This window comes from Pygocentrus nattereri, chromosome 16 (assembly GCF_015220715.1).
Source record: "Pygocentrus nattereri isolate fPygNat1 chromosome 16, fPygNat1.pri, whole genome shotgun sequence".
In the NCBI taxonomy this organism is placed as follows: Eukaryota; Metazoa; Chordata; class Actinopteri; order Characiformes; family Serrasalmidae; genus Pygocentrus; species Pygocentrus nattereri.
In genome coordinates this window covers 25,652,785-25,676,279 of record NC_051226.1, presented here as the reverse complement: position 1 = coordinate 25,676,279, position 23,495 = coordinate 25,652,785, and the positions used below count along the sequence as shown (strand labels likewise).

General features: G+C 41.1%; 3 protein-coding genes and 2 non-coding genes across 6 annotated transcripts in view; 4 read left to right on the top strand and 1 right to left on the bottom strand.

The window, feature by feature from the left end:
• Positions 1 to 1,224, bottom strand: part of tmlhe (trimethyllysine hydroxylase, epsilon) — a 29,085-nt gene extending 27,861 nt beyond the window's left edge. Inside the window, exon 1 of the mRNA XM_017684481.2 lies at positions 1,022 to 1,224. The gene's annotated coding sequence lies outside the window, so the exon portion shown is untranslated. The remainder of the gene's footprint in view (positions 1 to 1,021) is intronic.
• A 4,612-nt stretch (positions 1,225 to 5,836) lies between these two features.
• cct6a (chaperonin containing TCP1, subunit 6A (zeta 1)) lies at positions 5,837 to 23,277 on the top strand. 2 transcript variants are annotated; one of them, XM_037546236.1, is made up of 16 exons: positions 5,837 to 5,847; positions 7,639 to 7,643; positions 15,882 to 16,061; positions 16,743 to 16,806; positions 17,088 to 17,222; positions 17,452 to 17,625; positions 18,695 to 18,798; positions 19,002 to 19,112; positions 19,210 to 19,369; positions 19,851 to 19,933; positions 20,230 to 20,326; positions 20,431 to 20,578; positions 21,759 to 21,892; positions 22,021 to 22,123; positions 22,241 to 22,313; positions 22,915 to 23,277. In XM_037546236.1, the coding sequence occupies exons 3-16, from the start codon at positions 15,925 to 15,927 to the stop codon at positions 22,997 to 22,999; spliced, it is 1,608 nt and encodes a 535-aa protein (XP_037402133.1). In that variant the 5' UTR covers positions 5,837 to 5,847; positions 7,639 to 7,643; positions 15,882 to 15,924; the 3' UTR covers positions 23,000 to 23,277. The 2 variants fall into 2 exon arrangements, with proteins under 2 accessions (XP_037402133.1, XP_017560632.1); XM_017705143.2 differs by lacking the exons at positions 5,837 to 5,847; positions 7,639 to 7,643 and having other exon boundaries at positions 15,865 to 16,061.
• On the top strand, positions 6,515 to 14,812 carry LOC108431779 (protein NipSnap homolog 2-like). The gene is made up of 10 exons (XM_017705138.2): positions 6,515 to 6,671; positions 7,359 to 7,498; positions 7,676 to 7,721; positions 8,148 to 8,242; positions 8,523 to 8,593; positions 9,979 to 10,119; positions 10,336 to 10,367; positions 12,476 to 12,570; positions 13,152 to 13,235; positions 13,330 to 14,812. The coding sequence occupies exons 1-10, from the start codon at positions 6,580 to 6,582 to the stop codon at positions 13,392 to 13,394; spliced, it is 861 nt and encodes a 286-aa protein (XP_017560627.1). The 5' UTR covers positions 6,515 to 6,579; the 3' UTR covers positions 13,395 to 14,812.
• LOC119265484 lies at positions 20,002 to 20,134 on the top strand. Its single transcript, XR_005131677.1, has one exon. It is a non-coding gene; the product is annotated as a small nucleolar RNA SNORA15 (small nucleolar RNA).
• Positions 22,395 to 22,525, top strand: LOC119265485. Its single transcript, XR_005131678.1, has one exon. It is a non-coding gene; the product is annotated as a small nucleolar RNA SNORA15 (small nucleolar RNA).
• Positions 23,278 to 23,495: the final 218 nt, after the last annotated feature.

Sequence of the window (23,495 nt, the reverse complement as noted above, 5' to 3'; positions counted from 1 at the left end):
TAAAGTACTCTTTAAGTACTGACAATGCCCAGGATGTGGCATAATGTGATGGAATTTATCACAGCAATGATAAACAAGGTCATTCTGCTCACCTAATACAGCAGCCCCAAAAAGTATTTGGACACTTTTACCACCGGTAAACTTGAAAGACACTTTTTAGGTTACTGTGAGTAGTGCTGAGAAAAGCTTGCGACATAATCTGATGTGATGTATCATGTTAACATCAACATATTGCCCCCAGTGCAGTGCCCCCACACACACTCTTTAACCACTAGTAAACTGTAAGGAAATTCTTTAACCTCATTAAAAAGTGTAACATGAGAGAAAACACCATTAGCACAACATCAAACTAATGTTAAACTATTTGTGTTGAGACTGCAGTCAGTGTACTGTAAAGCACAGAGGAGGAAACGTCAAAGCCTGGAGCTTCATCCTGACAGTGAAGTCTGTGAGCTTGTGCTTACTGATGGAACCATGAACTCAGAAGATGATGAACTCAGAAGATGCAAATCTGCAGAAGTCTGCTAGAAAAAAGTGCTCAACTGTCTGAAACACACCAGACGCCTCAGAACGTTTAAAATAATGCCATTTGGTTTGAATGTTGTTGTTGCTTTTTTTTTAAGTTGACATTTTGTTTAGTAACTTACTGACCTTAATGCATTTTAAGTATGGCACCAATGTCTAAATACTTTTGAGACCACTGTACGTAGTTCTTTCTAAACCAGGCAGACATATGCATGGTAATTTAGACTCCAGAAGCCCAGTAAGAGCATTTATTTTTCTATGGGGTGTTCCCATCTGTGTGTAACTTTCACTCAGTAAGTACTGCGCTGTTTCCTGTTACATTCTGCTGCCTTGCGCTATAGCTTGGTAATAACACAGCCCTGGAGACGCTGCATTCTGCTATTACACATTATAGAACGTTTTGACTCGATAGAAACATGAAAAAAGTAAATCTGACAGCAGTCTGCTCTGTGACGACGTGCACTGAACTGAGTAACAAGCACCATGCGATACTCACTTCTTCTTCTGAGCGGCGCGTTAAAAAGACGGTTCTGCTGAAGACCTCGCTCTTGCTGCTCCAGAACGACCTTTAACTCTGTTCTTTCCTGAAGACGTCTGTTCATCCGCCAAGAATATTAATCATTAAGCGTCAGCTTCTTCCCCGCCGTCGCTGTCCCGGGGCTCTGGCCCCATGGTGGCAAATCCACACAGCGCGTTATATTTTTGTTTCGCGCCCGTATTCGGATATGTCCCGCCCCCCGTGCCAGGATTGGCTACTAGGCTCCTGCTCTCTGTGATATGATTGGCTAGTATTTCATATTCTCCCGCATGTCGCCGTTCTGTTGCCAGTTGCAGCGCAGCAGACTGGATTTTCGGAAAACGGGCGGAAAAAGACCGATGCGTCCACGCAGTCGCACACGGCAGTGCAGATTAGCCTCTCTGCCTCCTCCCTCTCATGGCGGAGCTCGTGAACTTTTCTTTTCAAACGACCATTCAAAGCTCGGTATCTGCACCGTAGAAGAACCTCAGCGAGTTAGCAAGATCAGCTTTCGTAAGGAAGTAAAGTGACCCAGATAAGAGGCCATTAACATCACAGCTGTCCTCAAATGATGATGATGAAGATGATGATGGTGGTGGTTTTTGTTAACGTTGTTCTTAACGTTAACGTTAAAAATACCACTATTACTACTAACAACAATAACAATCATAATAATAGCTGTTATTGTTGTTGTTGTAATTTATTTTATAATAATAATAAGCCTTATTAAATAATGAATAGCCTTTTGTGCATCTGGAGCCTATTGTGGGCTACAAAAAAACGGCACAAGAGAACTAGTCACCAGCATCATCAGATCTACACTGCCAACTAATATATGGGGGGATGGGGGGGCAGTGTTGTTTTGGAAGATGATCTGAAGATATCTAAGACATTTATTTAAAGTGTACAAAGTGTTTGTGGTTGATACTGTGATATAAATATATATGATGTTAATGGTTTTGTGGTTGGCAGACACTGTTTTTTACTGGACTTTCAGAATGTTTAGGCAGTCCAACATTTTGTGAGCACTTCCGTCATGTTAAGAGTCCGAAGCTCAGGAGACGGAGTTCCAGGAACATTCCCATTAGTGGCTACAGACCAACAAAAACACTGAAGCTCTGCTTCATTCATTCGTGTGGGAGAGGAACCAGCAGCTCGTGTTGCGTGTTGTAAGTAGACTGTGCACCTCATGGCCTTCGAAGAAATGGAGGATGGAATGTTAATTCTTTGTGGGGTGGGGGGCCGAGGGGTTTTGGGGAGGGGAGAGGGCCAAGAGCCACTACAGACATGCAGACTTTTCTGAGTTTGTGATGTTTCAGAGGGTTTTCCAGCCAAATAAAATTGTTAGATTTATTTATGTGTTTTGTTTACTGTTATCATGTTACCACTTGGCATAACTGTTAAATAAAATAATAGCATGCTGTTGATATTTAAATAACTGGTCAGAAAAAAAATTCTATACTAAAATTAAATAGTATATTTACAGCAGAACTGAATATACACGAAAAATTAGGCCTTTCCCATGTAAGCAGAGTTACATTGATTAAGGCCAATTAAAATATTATAAAATATTGGCCCTACGCCCTCATTATCACAGTGGTTTATTTTAAAGTCTACTAAGCTAAATTACTCGAGCTTAATTGTATTTGGATCCCTACTCACTATGCAGTGGGCTACATAGGTTGTGATACGGCCTCTACACCCAAATTTAAGGCCCAGTCCTTAGCCCTCTGTTTTGCACGTTCACGTCTAGGGTTAAGGTGTCCCGATTGTTGTTGAGATGGAGGGGTAGGGCGAACTGTTGGGGCTACATGGCCCTCCAAATGGAGGTTTTTCAGAGACTCACTCGAAACAAAGTGTTATCGGAAAAAAAGAAAAACCGGCAAGATGGCTGCGCGAGTGACCAAAGAAACCCACAGATGTAAGCATTGTTTCCGTTAAAAATTTACAATAACTATCATATTAGTGTCGTTTCAGGGTGTTATGCTCATTTTATTCAAAGCGACAAGCACAAAAATCGCTAATAGCGTGGTAATGTTTTGGTAGGTAGCTAGGTAACTTTATAGTTCCACCTTAAATAGTCCAGTAGTGTTGACGACTAAAGCGCTTGAATGTAACTGCTGCGCCATTTAAGGTGAAACGGGAAAATTCGAACAAGACGCTGGTGAATCGTTGATTTCAGCTTCGTATCACCAAATAATTAGCGGTGACAATAAATAATGTTCTTAAATGTCCTCTTTGAAAACATATGATTCCCTAAATGTAACTAAAGCCCAGCAGCGAGGACGCTGAACTTTTCCATTCACTGAAGACAGGCGCAGGGTCGCCTTTATTATTATTATTATTATTTATGTGAGGATCGTCCCATTTCATAGGACAAGATTTGAACCACTACTTGTGAGTCTGTTACAAGGGGTTTGGGTAACACTCGAAAACAAGGGGTAGGGGTAAAAAGAATAAATGTGATTGGACCTAAAAGAGCAACAGGGGTCATTTGGGATGCAGCCTTAGTCACAGAAGACTGGACTGTACTGTGCTGCCCCCTCTTCTTCTTCTTCTTTCTACTCCCTTTAGGGGTCGCTACAGCGGATCATCTGCCTCCATCTTGCCCTATCCACTGCCTCCTTTACTTTTACACCAACCATCTCCATGTCCACCTTCACTACATCCATAAACCTTCTCTGAGGTCTACCTCTGCTCCTTCTACCCGGCAGCTCCATCTCCAACATTCTTTGCCCAATATATCCACTATTCCTCCTCAACACATGTCCAAACCATCTCAACCTGGCCTCTCTGGCTTTATCTCCAAACTGCTCCACCTTCACTGTCCCTCTGATCTGCTCGTTTCTAATCTTGTCCATCCTTGTCACTCCCAACGAAAATCTCAGCATCTTCATCTCCGCCACCTCCAGCTCAGCCTCCTGTTTTTTAGATAGAGCCACAGTCTCCAAACCATACATCATAGCAGGACGCACTACTGTCTTGTAAACCTTCCCTTTCACTCTTGCTGCTATCCTTCTGTCATACATCAGCCCTGACACCCATCTCCACCCACTCCATCCTGCATGCACCCTCTTCTTCACCTCCACTTCACTGTCCATTGCTCTGGATGGTTGACCCAACATATTTGAAGGCATCCACCTTTACGACCTCTACTCCTTGCATCTTCACCTTTCCACCTGCCTCCCTCTCATTCACACACATGTATTCCGTCTTGTCTCTACTGACCTTCATTCCTCTCCTCTCCAGAGCAAACCTCCACCTCTCCAGATTCTCTTCCACCTGCTCTCTACTCTCACCACAGATTACAAAGTCATCTGCAAACATCATGGTCCATGGAGCCTCCTGCCTGACCTCATCTGTCAACCTTTCCATCACCATTGCAAACAAGAAGGGGCTTAAAGCTGATCCCTGATGTAACCCTACCTTCACCTTGAAACCATTTGTCACTCCAACTGCACACCTCACCACTGTCTCACTATCCTCATACATGTCCTGCACCACCCTAACATACTTTTCAGCTACACCTGACTTCCTCATACAGTACCACAGTTCCTCTCTTGGCACCCTATCATATGCCTTCTCTAGAGCCACAAAGACACAATGTAGCTCCTTCTGACCTTCACTGTACTTCTCTACCAACACTCTCAACGCAAAAATTGCATCTGTGGTACTCTTTCTGGGCATGAAACCAAACTGCTGCTCGCTGATCTGAACCTCTCGCCTTAGCCTTGCTTCAACAACTCTTTCCTTTCCTACCTTCATGGTGTGGCTCATCAACTTTACACCTCTGTAGTTACTGCAGCTCTGCACATCACCCTTGTTCTTAAAAATGGGGACCAGTACACTGCTTCTCCACTCATCAGGCATCCTCTCACTCTCCAGGATTTTGTTAAACAACCTGGTTAAAAAGTCCACTGCCTTCTCTCCTAAACATCTCCATACCTCCACAGGTATGTCATCTGGACCAACTGCCTTTCCATTCTTCATCCTTTTTAAAGCTGCCCTCACTTCCACCTTACCAATTCTCTGCACTTCCCGATCCACTATCTCTCCCCCCATTGTCCTCCTCTCTCTCTCTCATTTTCCTCATTCATTAATTCTTCAAAGTACTCCTCAACACTCTCTGTTCACTCACTAGTACATTTCCCTCTCTATCCTTTATCAGCCTAAACTGCTGTACATCCTTTCCAGCTCTAGCTCTCTGTTTAGCCAAACGATACAAGTCCTTTACTCCTTCTTTACTGTCCAGCCTCTCATACAGCTCATCATAGGCCTGAGCCTTTGCCTTTGCCACCATTCTTTTTGCTATGCGACTAACCTCACAGTACTCCTGCCTACTTCCTTCATCTCTCTGATTATCCCACTTTTTCTTAGCTGCCTTCTTCTTCTGAATACTCTCCTGGACTTCCTCATTCCACCACCAACTTGCCTTGTCTTCTTTCCTCTGACCAGATGAAACACCCAACACATTTTTGCCAGTTTCTCTCACCACCTTAGCTGTAGTTTCCCAGTCCTCAGGTAGCTCCTCACTGCCCCCAAGGGCCTGTTGCAATTTTTCCCTGAACTGCCTGCAACTATCCTCCTCCTTCAGCTTCCACCATCTAATCTTTGGCTCTGTCTTCACTCTCTTCCTCTTCGTTTCTAATCTCATTCTACAGACAACCACCCTATGCTGCCTTGCTACACTTTCCCCTGGTACCTCTTTACAATCTCCAATCTCCTTTAGGTGGCATCTCCTGCTAAGGATATAATCCACCTCTGTGCACCTCCCTCCACTCTTGTATGTCACCCTGTGTTCTTCCCTCTTCTGAAAATATTGTAGTGTTCACCACAGCCATTTCCATTCTCTTTGCAAAATCTACAACCATCTGAACTTCTGCATTTCTGTCTTTCACACCATACATACCCAGCACCTCTTCATCCCCTCTGTTCCCTTCACCAACATGTCCATTGAAGTCTGCACCAATCACTAATCTCTCCTCTCTAGGGACACCATCTACCACTTCATCCATCTTACTCAAAATTCCTCTTTCTCCTCTAACTGACAACCAACCTGTGGTGCATATGAACTGACCACATTCAAAATTACACCATCAACCTCCAACTTCAGGCTCATGATCCTGTCTGACACTCTCTTTACATCCAGAACACTTTTCCCAAGCTGTTCCTTTAGGATTATCCCTACTCCATTTCTCTTCCTCTCTACACCATGATAGAACAGCTTGAATCCACCTCCAATGTTCCTGGCCTTGCTTCCTTTCCATCTGGTCTCCTGAACACACAGAATATCTACCTTCCTTCTCTCCATCATGTCTGCAAGCTCTCTGCCTTTACCAGTCATTGTCCCTATGTCCCTACTCCAACCTCCACACTCCTGCCTTTCCTTCTCTCTCGCTGCCTTCTAACCCGCCTTCCTCTAAAGATGGACCCCTAATGGCTGGTTTTGTGCTGTGCTGTCCTCTAGTGATGAAAAGCGGAAGGGCACCGCGGCCGTTTTGTAGCAGGAACTGCAGCTAGTCCGACATTCAGGGAAGATGGCGTCGAGAGTCCTTCAGAGCCTGGGAAACGGCCTGAACCGGGCGAAAAATGGGGTTCGGCCAAAACAGCAAGTGGCATTAACTCTCAGGTTCGACCGCTAGCGAAAGCGTGGAGTGTCGGAAACCACATGAAGTCCCACAGTGTTGATTTTCGTGCACTTTTGTCTTGTGTTTACGCTCCGCGTCCCAGGAACCCGAGACGAGCGCACTTGGTGTAGCTGCCAACTAGCAGGCTAGGCTATTTAGCGAGGTTTGAATGATCCTCATGCATCAAAATGCCGCCTGCGGGGGATTTCAGGTGGCTCAGCATTAGTTGTGCGTGTAAAATGCTTATCACAAGAAACGTTTTCTTTTGCCTCAGACTTTACAGGGACTACTATTTTGTAGGAACTTTGAGCAGCTGCTGCTTGAGGGTGTTCATACAGAGCAGTGGCCACTGGCCATAAGATTGAGCTCAAGGTCGTTATGAAAGCCTTGTTGAAACACGATAAGGTTTGTGTTCGTGGCTTGTAACCAAGATTTTAGAGTTATTTCTTGGTGTTTATTCAGTCATTAACGTTTATAACAAAACCCACGTGCAGGTACACAGGGTATGTAGAACACATTGCCATGTCCTGCAGTGACCTGGTTTGGCTGGTCACTTAAAACGTGGCTAAACTTATTGAAATGTGTATAGTTAGCCTTGGTAAAAGGTCAGCCCCCCTCTCTGTAGTCTCCCCTAAATGTTAAACGGACTAATCACTCGCCAACTGGGGTTTCGTTCTCTCTCTTCTCAGGAGTCTGTCTGCATCCTCAAACTTAAACCGTGAAGACAGCTGGTTCAAATCTCTCTTTGTCCGAAAGGTCGACCCCAGAAAAGATGCCCACTCTCACCTCCTGGCCAAGAAAGAAGACAACAACCTCTACAAAATCCAGTGTATGTCCCCAAGGCTAGGACACATGGCTCTTCACTGCTCAAGTCTCAAGCACTGAATTACACTGTTGCATTTGCATTGATTTGGGGGCCAGATTAGTCTGGATTATGTGGAGGTTTATTCCTTTGGTCAGTCAAAGCACGATCTGTCACAGTCCATAACATGCCTTTCTTTTACAGTTCACAATGTCAAGCCAGAGTGCCTTGATGATTATAACAAACTTTGGTAAGATCATCCGTATTGAGATGGTGTGTAGTGCTTAATGAGTGCTGTATGAAATAGTCTTGGTTTCATATAGATGCCCATAGTTGCAAGCAAGTAGTTTTATCACATTTCTTATTAAAAAGCTGGAGTTTTGTCTTTATGCTTGACATTTCTATATAGGAAAATTGTAACGATGCATATAGCTGTAATCTTTAGCTAATGAATCATGCTTTGGGAAAAATCCAGTTCTGTTGAAAAATTTCTTTAATCCATCTGTGCTCTTTCTCTGCAAGTGCTTAAAATGAAAGAGGCACATTGTATGGTCTTATATCTGTAGAATTTGATAATTTCCTGTACTTGTTCTAGTGTATCAGTGCTGCACATTGCTCATAATTTAACAGTCTAACAGTATCTGCACTATATTTACACTGTCATATTTATTTACAGTGAAGATGTCTTGCCAAATATCCATGCAGACCCGGAGTACCCCTGTGAGCTGGTGGGCACCTGGAACACATGGTATGGAGAGCAGGACCAAGCAGGTGAGCATGGGTCTTTATTGTTAATCATGAAAAGTATGTTTAAAGAAGCTCCCTCTGTGATGTCTTGTTATGTGTTTGGTTTGTTGGACCTGTTGGCGACTTTAGGTTCAGGTACACTATGGCTAATTAAGTTGGGCATTCTACCGTGTTAAGCCTGGCGACCCGCTGATTGAAGGATGCTTTGGCTTGGCTTCAGACAACACAGAAAACACACTGTATAGCTGTGCAGATGCCAGCCATAATCTTGTCAATAGTTTGTGATTCCTTCTTTCTTTGTCAGTGCATCTGTGGCGATACAGAGGAGGCTACCCAGCCTTGACCGAAGTCATGAACAAACTCAGGAAGAATAAGGTATGTAGATGAAGAAGCACTGTCTTCAGGCACGACATATCAGCATCATGTAAGAATGGTGCAAGAGACCATGTGGCCAAGCTATAGTGCCCAGTGCTCCATTACATAACTGCATCAAGGACGAAAATGAGCTATTGTACTTTTCTAATTAAACAGGTTTATGGCAGGTTTACCTAACAGGACAAACAACAACAAATATGTGCGTTGTGATGTCACTTACGTAACATTTTTGCCAATGTTGGAGTTGGGAAAAACCGTAGCCTCCACACACTGGGTCATAGATACTCAGCAACTACAAACCTCTATACCAAAAAATGTGTTAACTGTATATTAGATCGCAATAAAAAATATAAAGCAGTGATTAGTGTATTCTGTTTGATTTGCATTGAACTTTAATAACAAAAGTATAGTATTCTCTGGATTTTATTTGTTTATTTTGCTACTTTATATGTCTCACACATTTGCAATGGGAGATAGGCACTCCTGTCTAGTACCTGCAGTCTCTGATTATGCAGCCATGCTGTTATAACATGCAGAATGTGGTTTGATGATGTCATACGTAAATAATCATGTATGTCTCTGAAGCAGATGGCGTCTAGAAGGCAGAATATGGTGCTCCAAAATGTTTGTATCTATCAGTAAAAATTGTCCCTTCACAGATGTGCAAGTTACCCATGTCATGGGAACTAATACATAACAGACACAGGTTATTCAACTTTACGCTGGTATTAATCTGGATGGCTTTCTCATCTTTGGTTGGAGAACCGTGTCTGTTATTTCAGTAAACAAACTGTTTGATTTATTTGTTTGACCACAAGACACGTGACCAGTGTGTATCAGTCCATTTTAGATGAGCTTAATCCCAGAGAATTCAGTGGTGTTTCTGGACGGGCATTATGTTGGGGTTTATGGGTCTTCTTGCCAGTGTGAATTGAAACACTGCTTCCACTTCTGCAGTTGGATGACTAGAAATGTTTAAGAAACGCTTTCTTAAATTTGGCTTTAAAAACTGAGAAATCCTTTTGCCCCTTCGCAAATAAAACTTTTGAGGACAATTATTTAATACAAGTACAGAAATGTGTTTTTTTTTTTTTTTTTTTTTTTTTTTTTTTAGGGCATAGGAAGGAGTAAGCAATTAATAGTATAAAAGCATCAGGTTACCAGCAGGTGGTTTCTTCATACCACCTATTTATCTCTAAATTAGTTTACAAGCAGCAAAATGAAAAAAACATGAGATTCCCCCTGTGGCTCCTTTCATCGTAGTTTGAAATCAACCCATGTTGTAATGTGCAATGCACAGCATATTTAAGCTCTCTTCTACACTAATGTATTAATTTAACAACTGATTTATTATGTATTCATTTACCATTCATTTATCTAATCAGGAGTTCATGGCGTACAGAGATCAGCGAGGGAAGATGCTGCTGTCCCGCAGAAACCAGCTGCTTCTAGAGTTCAGCTTTTGGAATGAGCCTGTGCCGAGACCTGGACCCAGCATCTATGAGCTGAGATCCTACCAGCTCCGGGTATGGAAAAGATAATGATGGCCAAAACATCTATTTGCCTTACAAATATCAACATACATGCTCATTTAAACAATGTTATGTGAACTGTGCAGTTTTCACATACCGAGATGTGGAAAACAGTAATGGCTTGACAGCATCAGGGGGCGATACAATATGATTTTTTTTCTCAGTTCTGATGATAATTGTGGCATTTATATATGTATCTTTTTCTTCTAGCCTGGAACCATGATTGAGTGGGGAAATTACTGGTAAGAACGAACAATTATTACAGTTTTTTTATTTCAGTAGGATATGTCCTGTTGTTGTTTTTAGGAATGTCATGCAAAATATGCTAGGGATATTTAACCTTTTCAACTGCTTTTATTGTTGCCTCTACAGATTGTAGTTGCTGAGTTTTGAGTATGGATGGTAACATTTCTTGCGCTTAAACCAAATTAAAAATGTATTCATAAGATAGATGGCACAAAAATGCCGTTTTGATTTTCTTTTCTGCCTGCCTTAATTCTTGATGTATGTTATTGCCTGCTGAGTTTTTGTAATTTGTCAAAATTGACACTGGCATCTTAGAATCATGAATTCTGCATGTCTCTGTGTAAAACTGTTTAATTGCCAGTAAATTAATATTGAAAATCCACATTTGGCTAATTTGATAATTGGACTACAAACGTTGTAGCATGCTCTGCTTAAGGTAAGTGAGGCTTGTAGTTACAGGATTATGATATATTGCTGGTCATCTGATGTTGGAATTGCAGCTGATAATTTCAACTCATAAATAGGCACTGTATTTTTATGCTCGTGCACAAACTGATGCACATATCAATGTCCTGATGCTGCGGAAATGAAAACATCAGCTGTGTATACGTTTTTCCACAGTTTCAGATGACAATAGAATTGCAGTTTGCAACAAGTGTTCATCGAACATTCAGCGAAAAGGGGAAACACTAAAGATTTTCAGTTTTTGCTCGTCCTTTTATCATTCCAGTTATCTGTATGAAACGGGGTGTCAAACAGGGGTCCTTCTGGGCCACAAGCTCCCCATTTTCCATGAAAGTTGGTAAAAGAGAATGCATAAACACTAATTAATTGGCACATTTTTGTGCAAATGCTTGAAGATAATGTAGCATGCTTGCACTGCATGGTGCAAGACAAGTGTCTCACTCACTGTATGGATTATACAATGAAGGGATCTTTATTAGCTCTCATAGATTTTACAATGAAACCACACTTTTATAGGAGTCAGTTTTCAAGTTGCAAGAGTTCAAATTTTATGATAGCCTACATTTTCAACGGTGTTGACTTAAGGAACTTTAAGTGAGAAAGCTGAACCTAATAATACTGAGCTTGTGAACTGTTTGTAGATGAGTTAGACCAGAAACACCCATCTACTGACTGTTAAGTCTGGCACACCACTTCTTAATCGACAAACAACTTTGTCCATTTTCAAAATTTGCATATAAACAAAAGAGTGGATGGAGTTTGGCATTCTGTCTCATCAAACACACGTCCAGTCCTGAGCTAATTAGATGCTATAAAGAAGGAGAGCGGTCACTGGTTGAAATCTGAATGGGAAAGCTTGTAATGCTCAAGGCGTCTGTGGACAAAGTCCTGCACTTCAAGAAAAAAAAAAGATTAAATTATTGTGCTGGTTATGCTGCACGCGAGGAAAGCCGCCCTCATTTTGGAGATCTAGGCAGGTGCAGTAGCCGTAACAACAAGATGAAACGTTTTTTTGTCCATTATTTAGCTAGACGCTACAAACTGTTTTCGACTTTTGTTAGATTTTATCAGCAATTTAAACATTTTTTTAAACTAATTTGACCTTCAATTTTAAATGTGTTGGTCTCATTGCATTCAAAGAGATAGGATCCTGGTTTTGTATGGCTGGGAATAACTGTCCGCTGGTGTTGCAAAAATGGATGCTTAGTAAACAGACTTTCCTGGAAAATGAATTCATTGAAATGGATTAGCTGAATTAGAAGAGGAAAAAAGCTCATTTCTGCAGGGTTGTGGCCCAGAATTAACCGAGTTTGCCATTCTTGTAAAGAACATATGGGTATCAATCATTAGAGGGGAAAAACAGTAGCAAGTACAAGAGTATCTGTCTGAGAGACATTTGAAAAATGTAGATAATTTACAAAAGACACCTTCATAATTGTTATTAAACTGTCACTCTTTTCTGTATTGGCTCAGGTCAAAACAAGGTATTATTTATTGATTGTCATTATCAGCTCAGAAATTCCATATCAGTGAACCCCTTGTTGAGATGTAATGTTGCAAGCTGGACAGTCATTGCTCCTGAGCATTACATGATGTAGTAGTGTCTGATAACAAAAGTGACTGTGAATGATTTCACCAGGGCTCGAGCTATTGAGTTGCGGCAGCAGAACAACGAGGCTGTTGGAGGCTTTTTTTCTCAGATTGGAAGCTTGTACATGGTACATCACCTCTGGGGTAAGTGAAGTTTAGCTACATGGACAGTAACAGCCTGTATTTCCCAAGTTTCACAAATGATTCACAGAATTCGGCAACTGCCTAATGACTTGCCATAAGTCAAATCTGTCAGTGGAGTTTTTTTTGTTTGTTTTTTTTTTTCTCCCCAAGCATGGAGTAACACTCTCAATTCAGGGCCTGGAGTTGCACAGCTTGCTCCCAACATATCTGAAGCAAGTAATAAGCTAAATAACACATCCATCCTTAAATGAGCTGGGTGTTCTTGGTTACAGTCGAAATATAGGTCAGGTGCATGTTTCATGTGCATAATCTGGTCAGATTTATGTCAGATATAGGCCACATTAAAAAGGAAATAAAATGATTTGGGATGTAAATTTGAGCCGAGCCTTTGATTTGAACGTAGCCTTAGAGCAGGGAAAACACTACACCATGCAGGCCAGTGCTACTCCAGGACCAGGACTGAGACCCACTGATCGATTAGTATTCAACTGTGGTCTGAGACGGGTGCTTCAGATACAGGTTAGGTAGAAAAAACCCCGAGTAATTCTTTAATGATTAATTGTGCCATTGGTCTCTTCCAGCATACAAAGACCTGCAATCAAGAGAGGAAACTAGAAATGCAGCCTGGCAGCATGAAGGCTGGGATGAAGCTGTCTACTACACGGGTGAGTGTAGAAACACAGTACAAAACTGGCATTTTGCAACCCACTATGAATTGTCTAATTGTAAATGTGTGACTGTTTCCCCTGCTGCCATTAGTTCCTCTGATTCAGCACATGGAATCAAGAATAATGATTCCGATGAAGACATCGCCTCTGAAGTAGCCTCCCATGACGACCCTGACAGAAACCCACTAACCAGAAAGGATTTTATGATTCCAACCAAATGTCAGTCAGATTTTGCACTGCCATGGATTTCTGGTCAGTTTCGATAATTAGGGTTTAGGATTCTAAGTTTTGATCACAATCCACTTTGCCCATTCCCATATGTTCAGTGGTCTGTGTTGATTTTTTTTTTTTTTTTTTTTTTGTCAGAATCTCTTCAGTTAATGAACAAATATCAAAAACAACACAGTTGAACTCTGTCAGACCACTATACACTAAAACTTCAACAGGTTACACCAGGGCTCCAGAAATTGAGTTAATCGTGGCATGAAAGAGTGATGGTGGTGTTTTCATCAAACATCCCAAAAGCATATTTTAAGTCTCACTTCATATTTGGGCTGTTCAAGTTTCCATAGGCATGACTTTTTCCCACTTTTCTTAAACGGGTTTGGTAGCAGGTTCATTGCCGTCTTTGATTTGTGTGTTCCAAACCTATTCCAGCATGTTAATCAATTATCCAGAGGCTGATTTTGTTTTCTTGATGTATGTAGATTTAACAGATCGACACTGAATGACATGCATGCATTTTGCTTAAAAAACCATGCTGACCTTTTTGTTATCTTCACATTTACTGTAGTACAGTTTCATGGCAGTAACAACGAGAGCTGTAAAAGACCTGAGACCCATGGGTAGGTGAAATTAGCCCAGCTAGTGCAAAGCTTTTATGTATAAATCAGTTGTGCCATTAGCCTTGCAGTCTCATTGTATGGTTCATAAAAAAAAAAAAAAAAAACAACAATAATGCGGTTAGGAGTCCTGAGCTAGTGCACAACAGACTGGCTCTGGTCTGAGTATATATATGGTGAGAATCGATTTTTGTATCATTCAGTCACAAATTGTGTACATGTTAAGTAAAAGACTCAAAACATGTTGCTGAATGATTATTGGAGTGGTGGATGGGGGAAAATTGCATTTATATTTGAGCTCCCTTCTAACAAAAAGAGCAAAAACGGTTGTCATGCCTCTTTACTAAATCCAACTCAGTTTTAATCTTGTCTTTGATTTGCAGATGTTACCTGTGTTGATTTCTTGTCTTTGACTAGATTACAGACATGGATCGTGTATCAAACAGTAGTGTGTGTTCTCTTTTAATCCAGCGACAGACCTCATAATACTGATTGTCTAATCATGTTGTCTTTGAACAAACATTCTCTGTTTATCACAAGGGTTAGAAACCTTGACACTTTGAAAAGGACACCTGACTGCCAAAACTTGCCGTTTTGCTCAGCCATACTATGAGGTTTTGTGGAAAACTGAATTATGAACACTTCCTTAATGTTTAATATGGTTTTATTTAACATCCAATGCTTTGAAAAGACTAGTTGTGTATATACTGAATTAAATTTGATTGAACTACAGCTATTCTCTACGTTGTTTTTGGGTGAAGTACAGATTTCAAGTGTGTGAATGACTTTAAAAGGGGAAATAAAATGTACATGAAAGATATGTTACTTTTTAAAATAAGTTTGGGCGAATTGCAGTATTAATAGTGGATTTCAGTAAATCATGTTCGATACTTATGTATGCATTTGCTCGTTGGTCTCGGATTGTGTTAATACAGCTCCAAACATTTTTTCTTTAGGTGCATTTTGCTTAGCTAAACCCCTAATGCCAGGAGTCCTAGCACTTACATTTGTATGTGGTATGTTGGTAAAAGAAACGTTCTTTTGCGGCGATTCACAAAATCAAATCAAACGTTTTTGTTGTGTCTACCTAATCATGCAAGCTGGAGACGTATAAGAAAAAAAAGCCTTTCAAAATTGTAATCTCGTGAAATCACAACTCGGTAAATCAAAATGCCATGAAATGAAAGTTAAAGAGCAACCATTAACAATACGCTAATTTGCATAGTCAGAATTTGTGTAGATTTTGTGTATTGGGTATCGACATTAGACTGACTCGCTAAACCGACTCCCGTTGTAGAAAGAAGCGGTGTCCGAATAGCTGAAGGAAGCTTACTTTCCTGTCTGCTTTTCTTGATTTTGCCTGATTTGAAACCCACGTGGATCCACATGCTAGTCAGCTTTGCCATTATATTTATTAAATCTATGGGCTACAGATTAGTTTCATCAACTACTCAGACGCAGCCTAGAACAAAGCTTAGCCTTTGACTCTATGAATCTTGTGAATCGGTCGTTCAAAATATTAAAATGGAATGTTCAACAGAGTCGGTTCCATAAACTGAATCGAATTATAATTCATTCTTGTTCGAAAGAATCGGTCCAGTAAACGGAACTAACTCGCTGGTTCTAACTGCCGTTTTCTTGCAAAGCTAAATAATTGACACCCCAATCAGCCAATCAATTCTACGCGGGCTCTGTCGTCGTCTGGGTCTGTGTCCAATCGGAGCGAGCTGTGGGCGTTGCCGGGGAACGCGTGTTGGAGGCTTCTGGAAGCCGCCTGCTGCTGCTCTCTCTCCCGCCGGCCCTCGTGAGCGGCTCAGCTTTAACGACGCTGTAGCTCGGACGCGATGGCTGCTGTAAAGGCGCTTAACCCCAAAGCGGAGGTGGCCAGAGCTCAGGCCGCACTGGCCGTGAACATTAGCGCCGCCCGAGGACTTCAAGATGTTTTGAGGAGTAACCTCGGACCGAAAGGGACCATGAAAATGTGGGTGAAGTTTTTTTTTTTCTGCTTTGTTAACCGCTTTTGTCTGCGCACGCGCTTCAGTCGCCCTGTTACCTGAAGCCGTTAGCTGTTAGCTAGCTCCTTTCCGCACAAAGTTGTTCAATAAAAGTGTTCTTTGATTCAGCAGCCTGTCGGTGAGAGTGTTTTTCTCACGCTGTGCCAACTATAGAAGCGCTATTGAGCAGAATTTTAGTGCTTACTCGGAAACTGCCAACTCACTCTTAAAACCGAGTGTAGCAAGCTAAGCTACCGCTGCTAGCGAGCTTCCCTTAAATCCACATGGCTCCTGTTAGGCTCTGCTAGCCTTTGAGCTAGCGGCTCTGAGACGGCGCAGACATTATCGCCTCACAGAATTATTGGCGAAGCAGCTAGCTGTCCAGCTGTGGACCTGCGTTGTGGATTGTTTGTTTTTCTCTGGATTTGAGCTAACTACATAAAACTAGCTGTAACGTCGTGTTTGCCGGGTTCATGCTGTACTAGTTTATCTGACCCACCCTTTTCGGAACAGGCTCGTGTTCCTGAGCAGCGCGTTTGTGCTCTTAATGTAGTTGGATACATTTATTAAGACATGCGCAGAACTATTGATGACAAATCACTGTCTTGTCTTTTTACTACTTTCCTTGGCTTCAGTTGCTGTTTTAACAGGAACTTTCATATCCACAGGCTTGTGTCCGGTGCAGGAGACATCAAGCTCACCAAAGATGGCAATGTTCTGCTGCACGAGATGGTAAGAGATGATGCTCCGTTTTACGTACACCTTTTCAGTGCTGTTTTCTCACTGTTTAAACTGTAAACGTAGACTTTATCAGTCAGTAGATGTCTTTTTTTTTTCTCGTCATTCTGCGTAATCTTTTGAATTGACAGCAAAAGTGTGATGTGAACTTATTTCTTTAGAGTAGTTTTACTGTGGATATTCTTGGCCCTGGTGCAGTTCATTAGGATATGTCATCATAAATACCGGCTTGTCGCTTAATGTTTCATTTGCCTTTTTTGTTGTTTTATTGACAGCAAATCCAGCATCCCACTGCATCTTTGATTGCTAAGGTGGCCACAGCCCAGGACGACATCACCGGGGATGGCACAACATCCAATGTTCTTATAATTGGAGAGCTACTGAAACAGGCAGACCTTTACATTTCAGAGGTTGGTATTCATATTGTTTTTTCACACACTTTTAAAATAAAATAATATGAAACAAATTTGTTTTCAAGTTGACGGTGGATTGCAGCATCAGAACTAGGACTAGGTGTAATTTGAACTTGTAAAAATTTCTGCAGAACATAGTTCTGATAATTTCTCATTGCTGCAAGGTGACTTATTTATAGGCATGTGCCTCATTTGTTGCTTTTTTCCACCTTGTCTGCTTCCTCAGGGACTCCACCCCAGAATAATTGCTGAAGGCTTTGAAGCTGCTAAGGACAAGGCCCTGGAGGTGCTGGAAGAGGTGAAGGTGACCAAGGAGATGGATCGAGAGACCCTCATTAATGTGGCCAGGACCTCACTGAGAACCAAGGTCCATGCAGAGTTGGCTGACCTGCTCACAGAGGTAGCAAAAAGAGACAAAGATGTCAAGAATTCACCATTTCAAATTCTAGATGTCTGTGCTGTCATTTTGTCTTTTTATTGTGAAAAGAATACCTTTCTCACACTTAAGAGAAAGTGCCAACATTACTAGACTGCTGTAAAAGGGATTTCAGCGAGCAAGTCAGTATAGTACTTTTGCTAGTACATTCTGTATTGCAGATATAAAAGTATAAGGTATATATGCAGAAGTTCAGAGCTTCTGACAGCTTATGTTTTGCTTGGTCTTAGTCTTGCTGTAAGGTGTTGCTACAAAGCAGCCCAGTAGTTTCTCATAAGAGAACTCATAAGGCATAGAACTCAAGGCAAATCAAGACATATGAATGAGTCTTTTGTGCACAGTGAACACCCATGGGTGCTTTTGTAGCTCTTCTTGGTCTTGAACACTGCTACAGTAATGTGTGGTCTACACCTCAGCAGTAGAAGACTCCCTTCTTACTACATATATTCATGGGACCAACAAAAAAATGGAAACCAGCTGTGATTTTTGCTTTTGCCAAAGGTGTGTCTTTAGTTGATTGTTTTGCTGTCCATTCACAGATTTGTATATTACTTTCATTCCATTAACACTTTGGTTTCTGTATGTCACAGATCTTGGCTTGATGAGAAAGTAGCAGGATACCAACCTGTAAAAAGGACTATAACCTTATCTTTGTGTTGTTAATGGATTTTATTGTAGTTTGATCATTTTAACCATCCATAGCAGTGCAGACTGAAGTCCAGATTCTTGAGTGCTGTTTGTTTCTAGGGTTGAATCTTTGTGTTGGCTTTACATTCAAATACAGCTTTTAAATGGCTTATGAAGTACAATACCTTTTGGTTTTGCTGGAAAACATCTTGTGTGAGACCTATGGATAATTTAACAAGTAGCAAACTAATAAAAGCCATAGCAAAATGCAAAGTTACTTGCCCTCTACAGCCTCCACTGCAACAAGAACCCACATGCTGTATGAATGAGAGCAAATGGCTACAATTGGGGGGGGGGGCGATCTTTTATAAATTTCCTTTTATGAGTTGAGTTTCTTTTTCCTCAGGCTGTGGTCGATGCTGTGCTGGCCATCAAGAAACCAAACGAGCCTATTGACCTCTACATGGTGGAGATCATGGAAATGAGGCACAAAACAGAGAGTGATACACAGTAAGAGACTGCATTATTCTTCACTTTCTTGTATATGGTTGTGGTACGCGTGGAGCATTCAAGACACAATTTAATGGATAAATTTGCTAGAACGGTGTACATAACAGTTCAGACAGACTTGGAAAAAGGTAGAAACAAGTAAAAAAAATTTTTATACTGTTAAATTTCAGTTAGTTAAGTGCACATTTTTGTTATTGCTTTAGACTGATCAGAGGTTTGGTGTTGGACCATGGAGCTAGACATCCGGACATGAAGAAGAGAGTGGAGGACGCTTACATCCTGACATGCAACGTCTCTTTGGAATATGAGAAAACGTAGGGTCAGCTTGTTATACCTTGCAAGAATATGTTATGTGAGTTTCTGTAATGCAAGCCATTATAGTGCATACTACATTGAGGGATGTTTCCACAGGGAGGTGAACTCTGGCTTCTTTTATAAGAGTGCTGATGAGAGAGAGAAACTGGTGAAAGCTGAGAGGAAATTCATTGAGGAACGTGTCCAGAAGATCATTGCACTCAAGAACAAAGTGTGTGCTGACAATGGCAAGGGCTTTGTGGTCATCAACCAGAAGGCAAGTGAAAATATCTTGTATGTTTCACAAGAGCACCTTAGATTGCAGTTTAAAGGTGATGATACTTACTGATAATACTTCATACTCTGTGGAACTAATGTGATTTTATTTGAACATAATTTGGTCTGAGGTGTGGCTTCCCCATCCCTAGTTCTACAGAGTTTAATTCAATGGTTAATCTAACACTCCTGATTCACTTAAGCATATAAGATCTGCAGTAGCATCTAAATATTACATTTCTAATAACCCACAAATAGACTAAAGCCCTATTATGCACAGTAAACACCCATGGGTTCTTGTATAGTACTTCTTGGTCTTGAACTGTGCTACAGTAATGTGTGGTCTACACCTCTGCAGTAGAAGATGGTCTGTTCTTACTACATGTATTCATGGGACCAGCACATTGTATACTTTTGTCTAGACTGTCTAAACCTAGACAGTTACTGCAGTAGCATTGTCTAAACTCTTGTCTTTTGCGCAGGGTATTGACCCATTCTCTCTGGATGCTCTGGCCAAAGAGGGAATCGTGGCTCTGCGCAGGGCGAAGAGGAGGAACATGGAGCGGTACGGACGAAATTCAGTCATTTTATTGTGCTTAAGATTAAGAGCAATTGGCTGAAGAAATGTGATGGGCATGGCTGAATTCTGTTTTACTTTTTCTGTAGTAAATGCAGTCAGACACCATGCCAGATTACCATTCTTTCTCATGTAACTACAGTGGTAGTGTATTGCATCTTATCACTGATATTGAGGGGGAACACACATGTCAAAATACAGTTTGGCCCTCTGGTTAATGTGATCTTACCTACTTGTGTAGTTTAATGTGACTGTAACAAGCCTATCATTGGTTTGTTTTTCAGACTAACTCTAGCCTGTGGTGGGGTTGCAATGAACTCTGTGGATGACCTCACTCCAGAATGCTTGGGTCATGCTGGTCTTGTCTATGAATACACACTGGTGAGTTGGGCCATTTTTTTGTCTCCTTGTGCCCACTTATGGGAGGTTGATGATTTTAGAGATTTTTCAGTGTATATCATATGCTTATCGCATGTTTGCAACAGGGTGAGGAGAAGTACACATACATTGAGAAGTGCGGAAACCCTCGTTCTGTGACGCTCCTGATCAAAGGCCCCAACAAACACACCCTAACACAGATCAAGGATGCTGTAAGAGATGGCCTACGCGCAGTGAAAAACGCCATTGAAGATGGTAAGATTGTAGACTCCAAAATCAGGATAGAAGAAAGCTTGTTGCGTGATAATTGCAGATTGAATGTGTCCATTAAAATTAATTTTGTTGATGCTGAATAAATTTGATATTTTATTGAATTACATAAGGTGTTAAGTTGTCTTAAGTGCCTAGATTTTAGCATGTGTAGGTGATTTTTAAGAAGGACATCAACAAGTATTCAATAATAATAATATGCAATAATATATTCAATAATAATAATCAGAAATGAGCCATTCGAACTAAACACTTTTACTTATTTATAAAGCCACGCATTTCAATTTCAGTAGCAGCATGTTCTAAAGAGAGTAAGGTAGTGTGCCTACACAGGATGTAAAACCAATTAGGGTGATATCTCTGTAGTAGAGGTTGGGCTGTCAAGACTTTAACTGTTTTAGAGCTGTAATTTGAGGTGGTGCTGGTTTTAATCACCTGGTTCAGTCCGAGTGCTTTTCCTATTGTCCTGGATTGCTAGCAAGCATTCTGCATGCCATGTTTATTCCTGCAAGCACGACACGCTGTCCATCCGGAGGAGAAATAAATTTGCATACTTGGACATAAAACACTTGGTAGAGTGTTTTTGAGCAGCTTAAACTTAAGGAATCTATAAAGAATCTAAATCATGGTCACACCCCTGCTGAAGAGACCTAAGAGCTGTTTTCATTTATTAAAGAGACTGTGGTTAAAATGGTCTGTTTCCTCTGCTGTTCTGCACTGCTCACTGTTGACTGGTAAAGTAAAACGCATATCAAGATATTGATGTTGAACAGAACATTTGAAAATGCAAATATTTGATGATTGCAGCCCTAATCGGGAAGTATTGAATTTAACTAGACAATTGTAGACACCATGAAATTGAGTTCAGATTTGTCTTTTTCTCTCTCTACTATACTCTTTAAAACGCCTATGCTAAGTTAAGCACAGATAATAGCAGTTTGCCTTATGTTGCAAAAGTTGTTTTTCAGCAGTTTGGGGGGGAAAGAGAAATTTGTATTAGTGTTTTAATGATCCTTACCCTGGGATGGTAAGCCTGTTGAGTGTTCAGGTGGCTTTTAATAGTGGTCAGATGTAATTGGTGGTGAAGTCTGTGACTTGCCACAAGCGGGCACCTTCACACCTTCATAAGTCAGTCTGACTCCTCTCTTCTTTTCCTACACAATAGGTAGTGTCATTGCAGGAGCAGGGGCATTTGAGGTTGCTGTGGCAGACGCTCTGGTGAAGCACAAGCCAAAAGTGAAGGGCCGGGCTCAGCTGGGTGTGCAAGCTTTTGCTGACGCTCTGCTTATCATCCCTAAAGTAAAGTAATATTTAAGCTCTTTATGTTGTACCATGTCACGTTTATGTGCTATATCCTTCAAATTGCGTTGCCTCTCATTTAACTTCTGAGCCGGAGTCTAAAGCACAGCTGCATGTTTTCTTTGTAGGTCCTGGCTCAGAATTCTGGCTATGATCCACAGGAGACTCTTGTGAAGCTGCAGACTGAATTTAAAGAGTCTGGTCAGCTCATTGGTGTGGAGTTGAGTACAGGTGTGTATCTCTAAATATCCCATTTCTTTGACTCCCCCTAATTTAAGTCATGTAAAAGATTTTTTTATGTCCTCCTTTTATGACTTGGTTAATATTCTCCCCTTCAACATTTCTAAGGTGAACCCATGCTTGCTGGGGAGGCTGGTGTTTGGGATAACTACAGTGTTAAAAAGCAGCTCCTTCACTCCTGGTAAGTAAAACCTGAATGCGTTTGAGACACTTCACTAGTCTGTTGTGAATGGTACTTGTGGTATTATGATTATTATTGCTAGCATGGCTGAATTCTGTTTTACTGAATCTGTTGTAAATGCAGTCAGACACCATGCAAGAGCACCTTTCTCTCTTATTTTGAAATGGTGATGGATGCTGGAAATCTCATCAAACATTTAAGGGAGAACACATTTGTCCAGAATTCAAATTACAAGCCTTAGAGTTCAACTTTGCTCTCACTTTTTACCTTCATGTATTTAAGCGACCACATCCTTCTTCCTATTTGAACTTTTATTTTGCATTTTTAACAAAACAATTGAAATATTGCAAGTAATGAAAAAAGGTCACTAATTTAATCATTTTCATAGTTGCATGAAAATAATTGTATTAAAAGGCTAATGTATAGATCTTGCCCAAAGTAGTCCTAAACAGGGTGATGGCTCTGTTTGAATAGCTGTGAACAGTACAGGAAAGCAAAACCAACAGACAAGCTGTGTCTTAAGTAAAAAGTGTCTCTCTAATATGAATGAGATCTCTCTCTGTCTCTCTCTCTCTCTCTGTCTGTATCTCCCTCCCTCCAGTACGGTTATTGCTAGTAACATCCTCCTGGTAGATGAGATCATGAGAGCTGGAATGTCTTCCCTCAAAGGACAAAATCAAGCATGATAAAAACCTGCAGGATGAAGAGAGGCTGGAGATGGCCTGTAGCTCAGCGCCCAGACGCCTCGAGTTCTGTGCTAAGCGCATCCTGTCTGGATTCATACAGCGACAGCAAACACCTCTCATTGTGTCAGGTCATTCTGTGTCCAGTAGAGTTTTATGCCCCCATGGAACTGTCGCTCTTCCACTGATCAATTGGGTTATTTATGAGATTTTGTTAAAAGGCACTGAACTGCAATACATACTTTTTCTTTGTACCCATTAAACGTTTTGGTTCATGAAAATGCGTTGTGTCGTTTACCTTTTAAAGACCGACTGGTTGAAGTAAGTCTTATTCCGTATAAATTGGACAAACCACACAGGCTTTCTCCCTTAAACATTTTATTTAAATAAAATTACCACAGTTTTCCTGACAGGTTGTTGTCTTATTAAAACTTGCTATGCATAATTCGTATATAAAGCACAAGAGTTCAAAAACAATGTTCTGTTGCTGTTAGTGGTT

Bases quoted from the DNA above. Each gene is read 5' to 3' on its own strand.
- LOC108431779 (XM_017705138.2), top strand. From the start codon at position 6,580: ATGGCGTCGAGAGTCCTTCAGAGCCTGGGAAACGGCCTGAACCGGGCG. The intron at 6,672-7,358 runs GTTCGACCGCTA...CTCTCTTCTCAG, and splicing joins CAAGTGGCATTAACTCTCAG to GAGTCTGTCTGCATCCTCAA. The intron at 13,236-13,329 runs GTGAGTGTAGAA...TGCTGCCATTAG, and splicing joins TGAAGCTGTCTACTACACGG to TTCCTCTGATTCAGCACATG.
- cct6a (XM_037546236.1), top strand. From the start codon at position 15,925: ATGGCTGCTGTAAAGGCGCTTAACCCCAAAGCGGAGGTGGCCAGAGCT. The intron at 16,062-16,742 runs GTGGGTGAAGTT...TCATATCCACAG, and splicing joins CCGAAAGGGACCATGAAAAT to GCTTGTGTCCGGTGCAGGAG. The intron at 19,370-19,850 runs GCAAGTGAAAAT...TCTTTTGCGCAG, and splicing joins TTGTGGTCATCAACCAGAAG to GGTATTGACCCATTCTCTCT.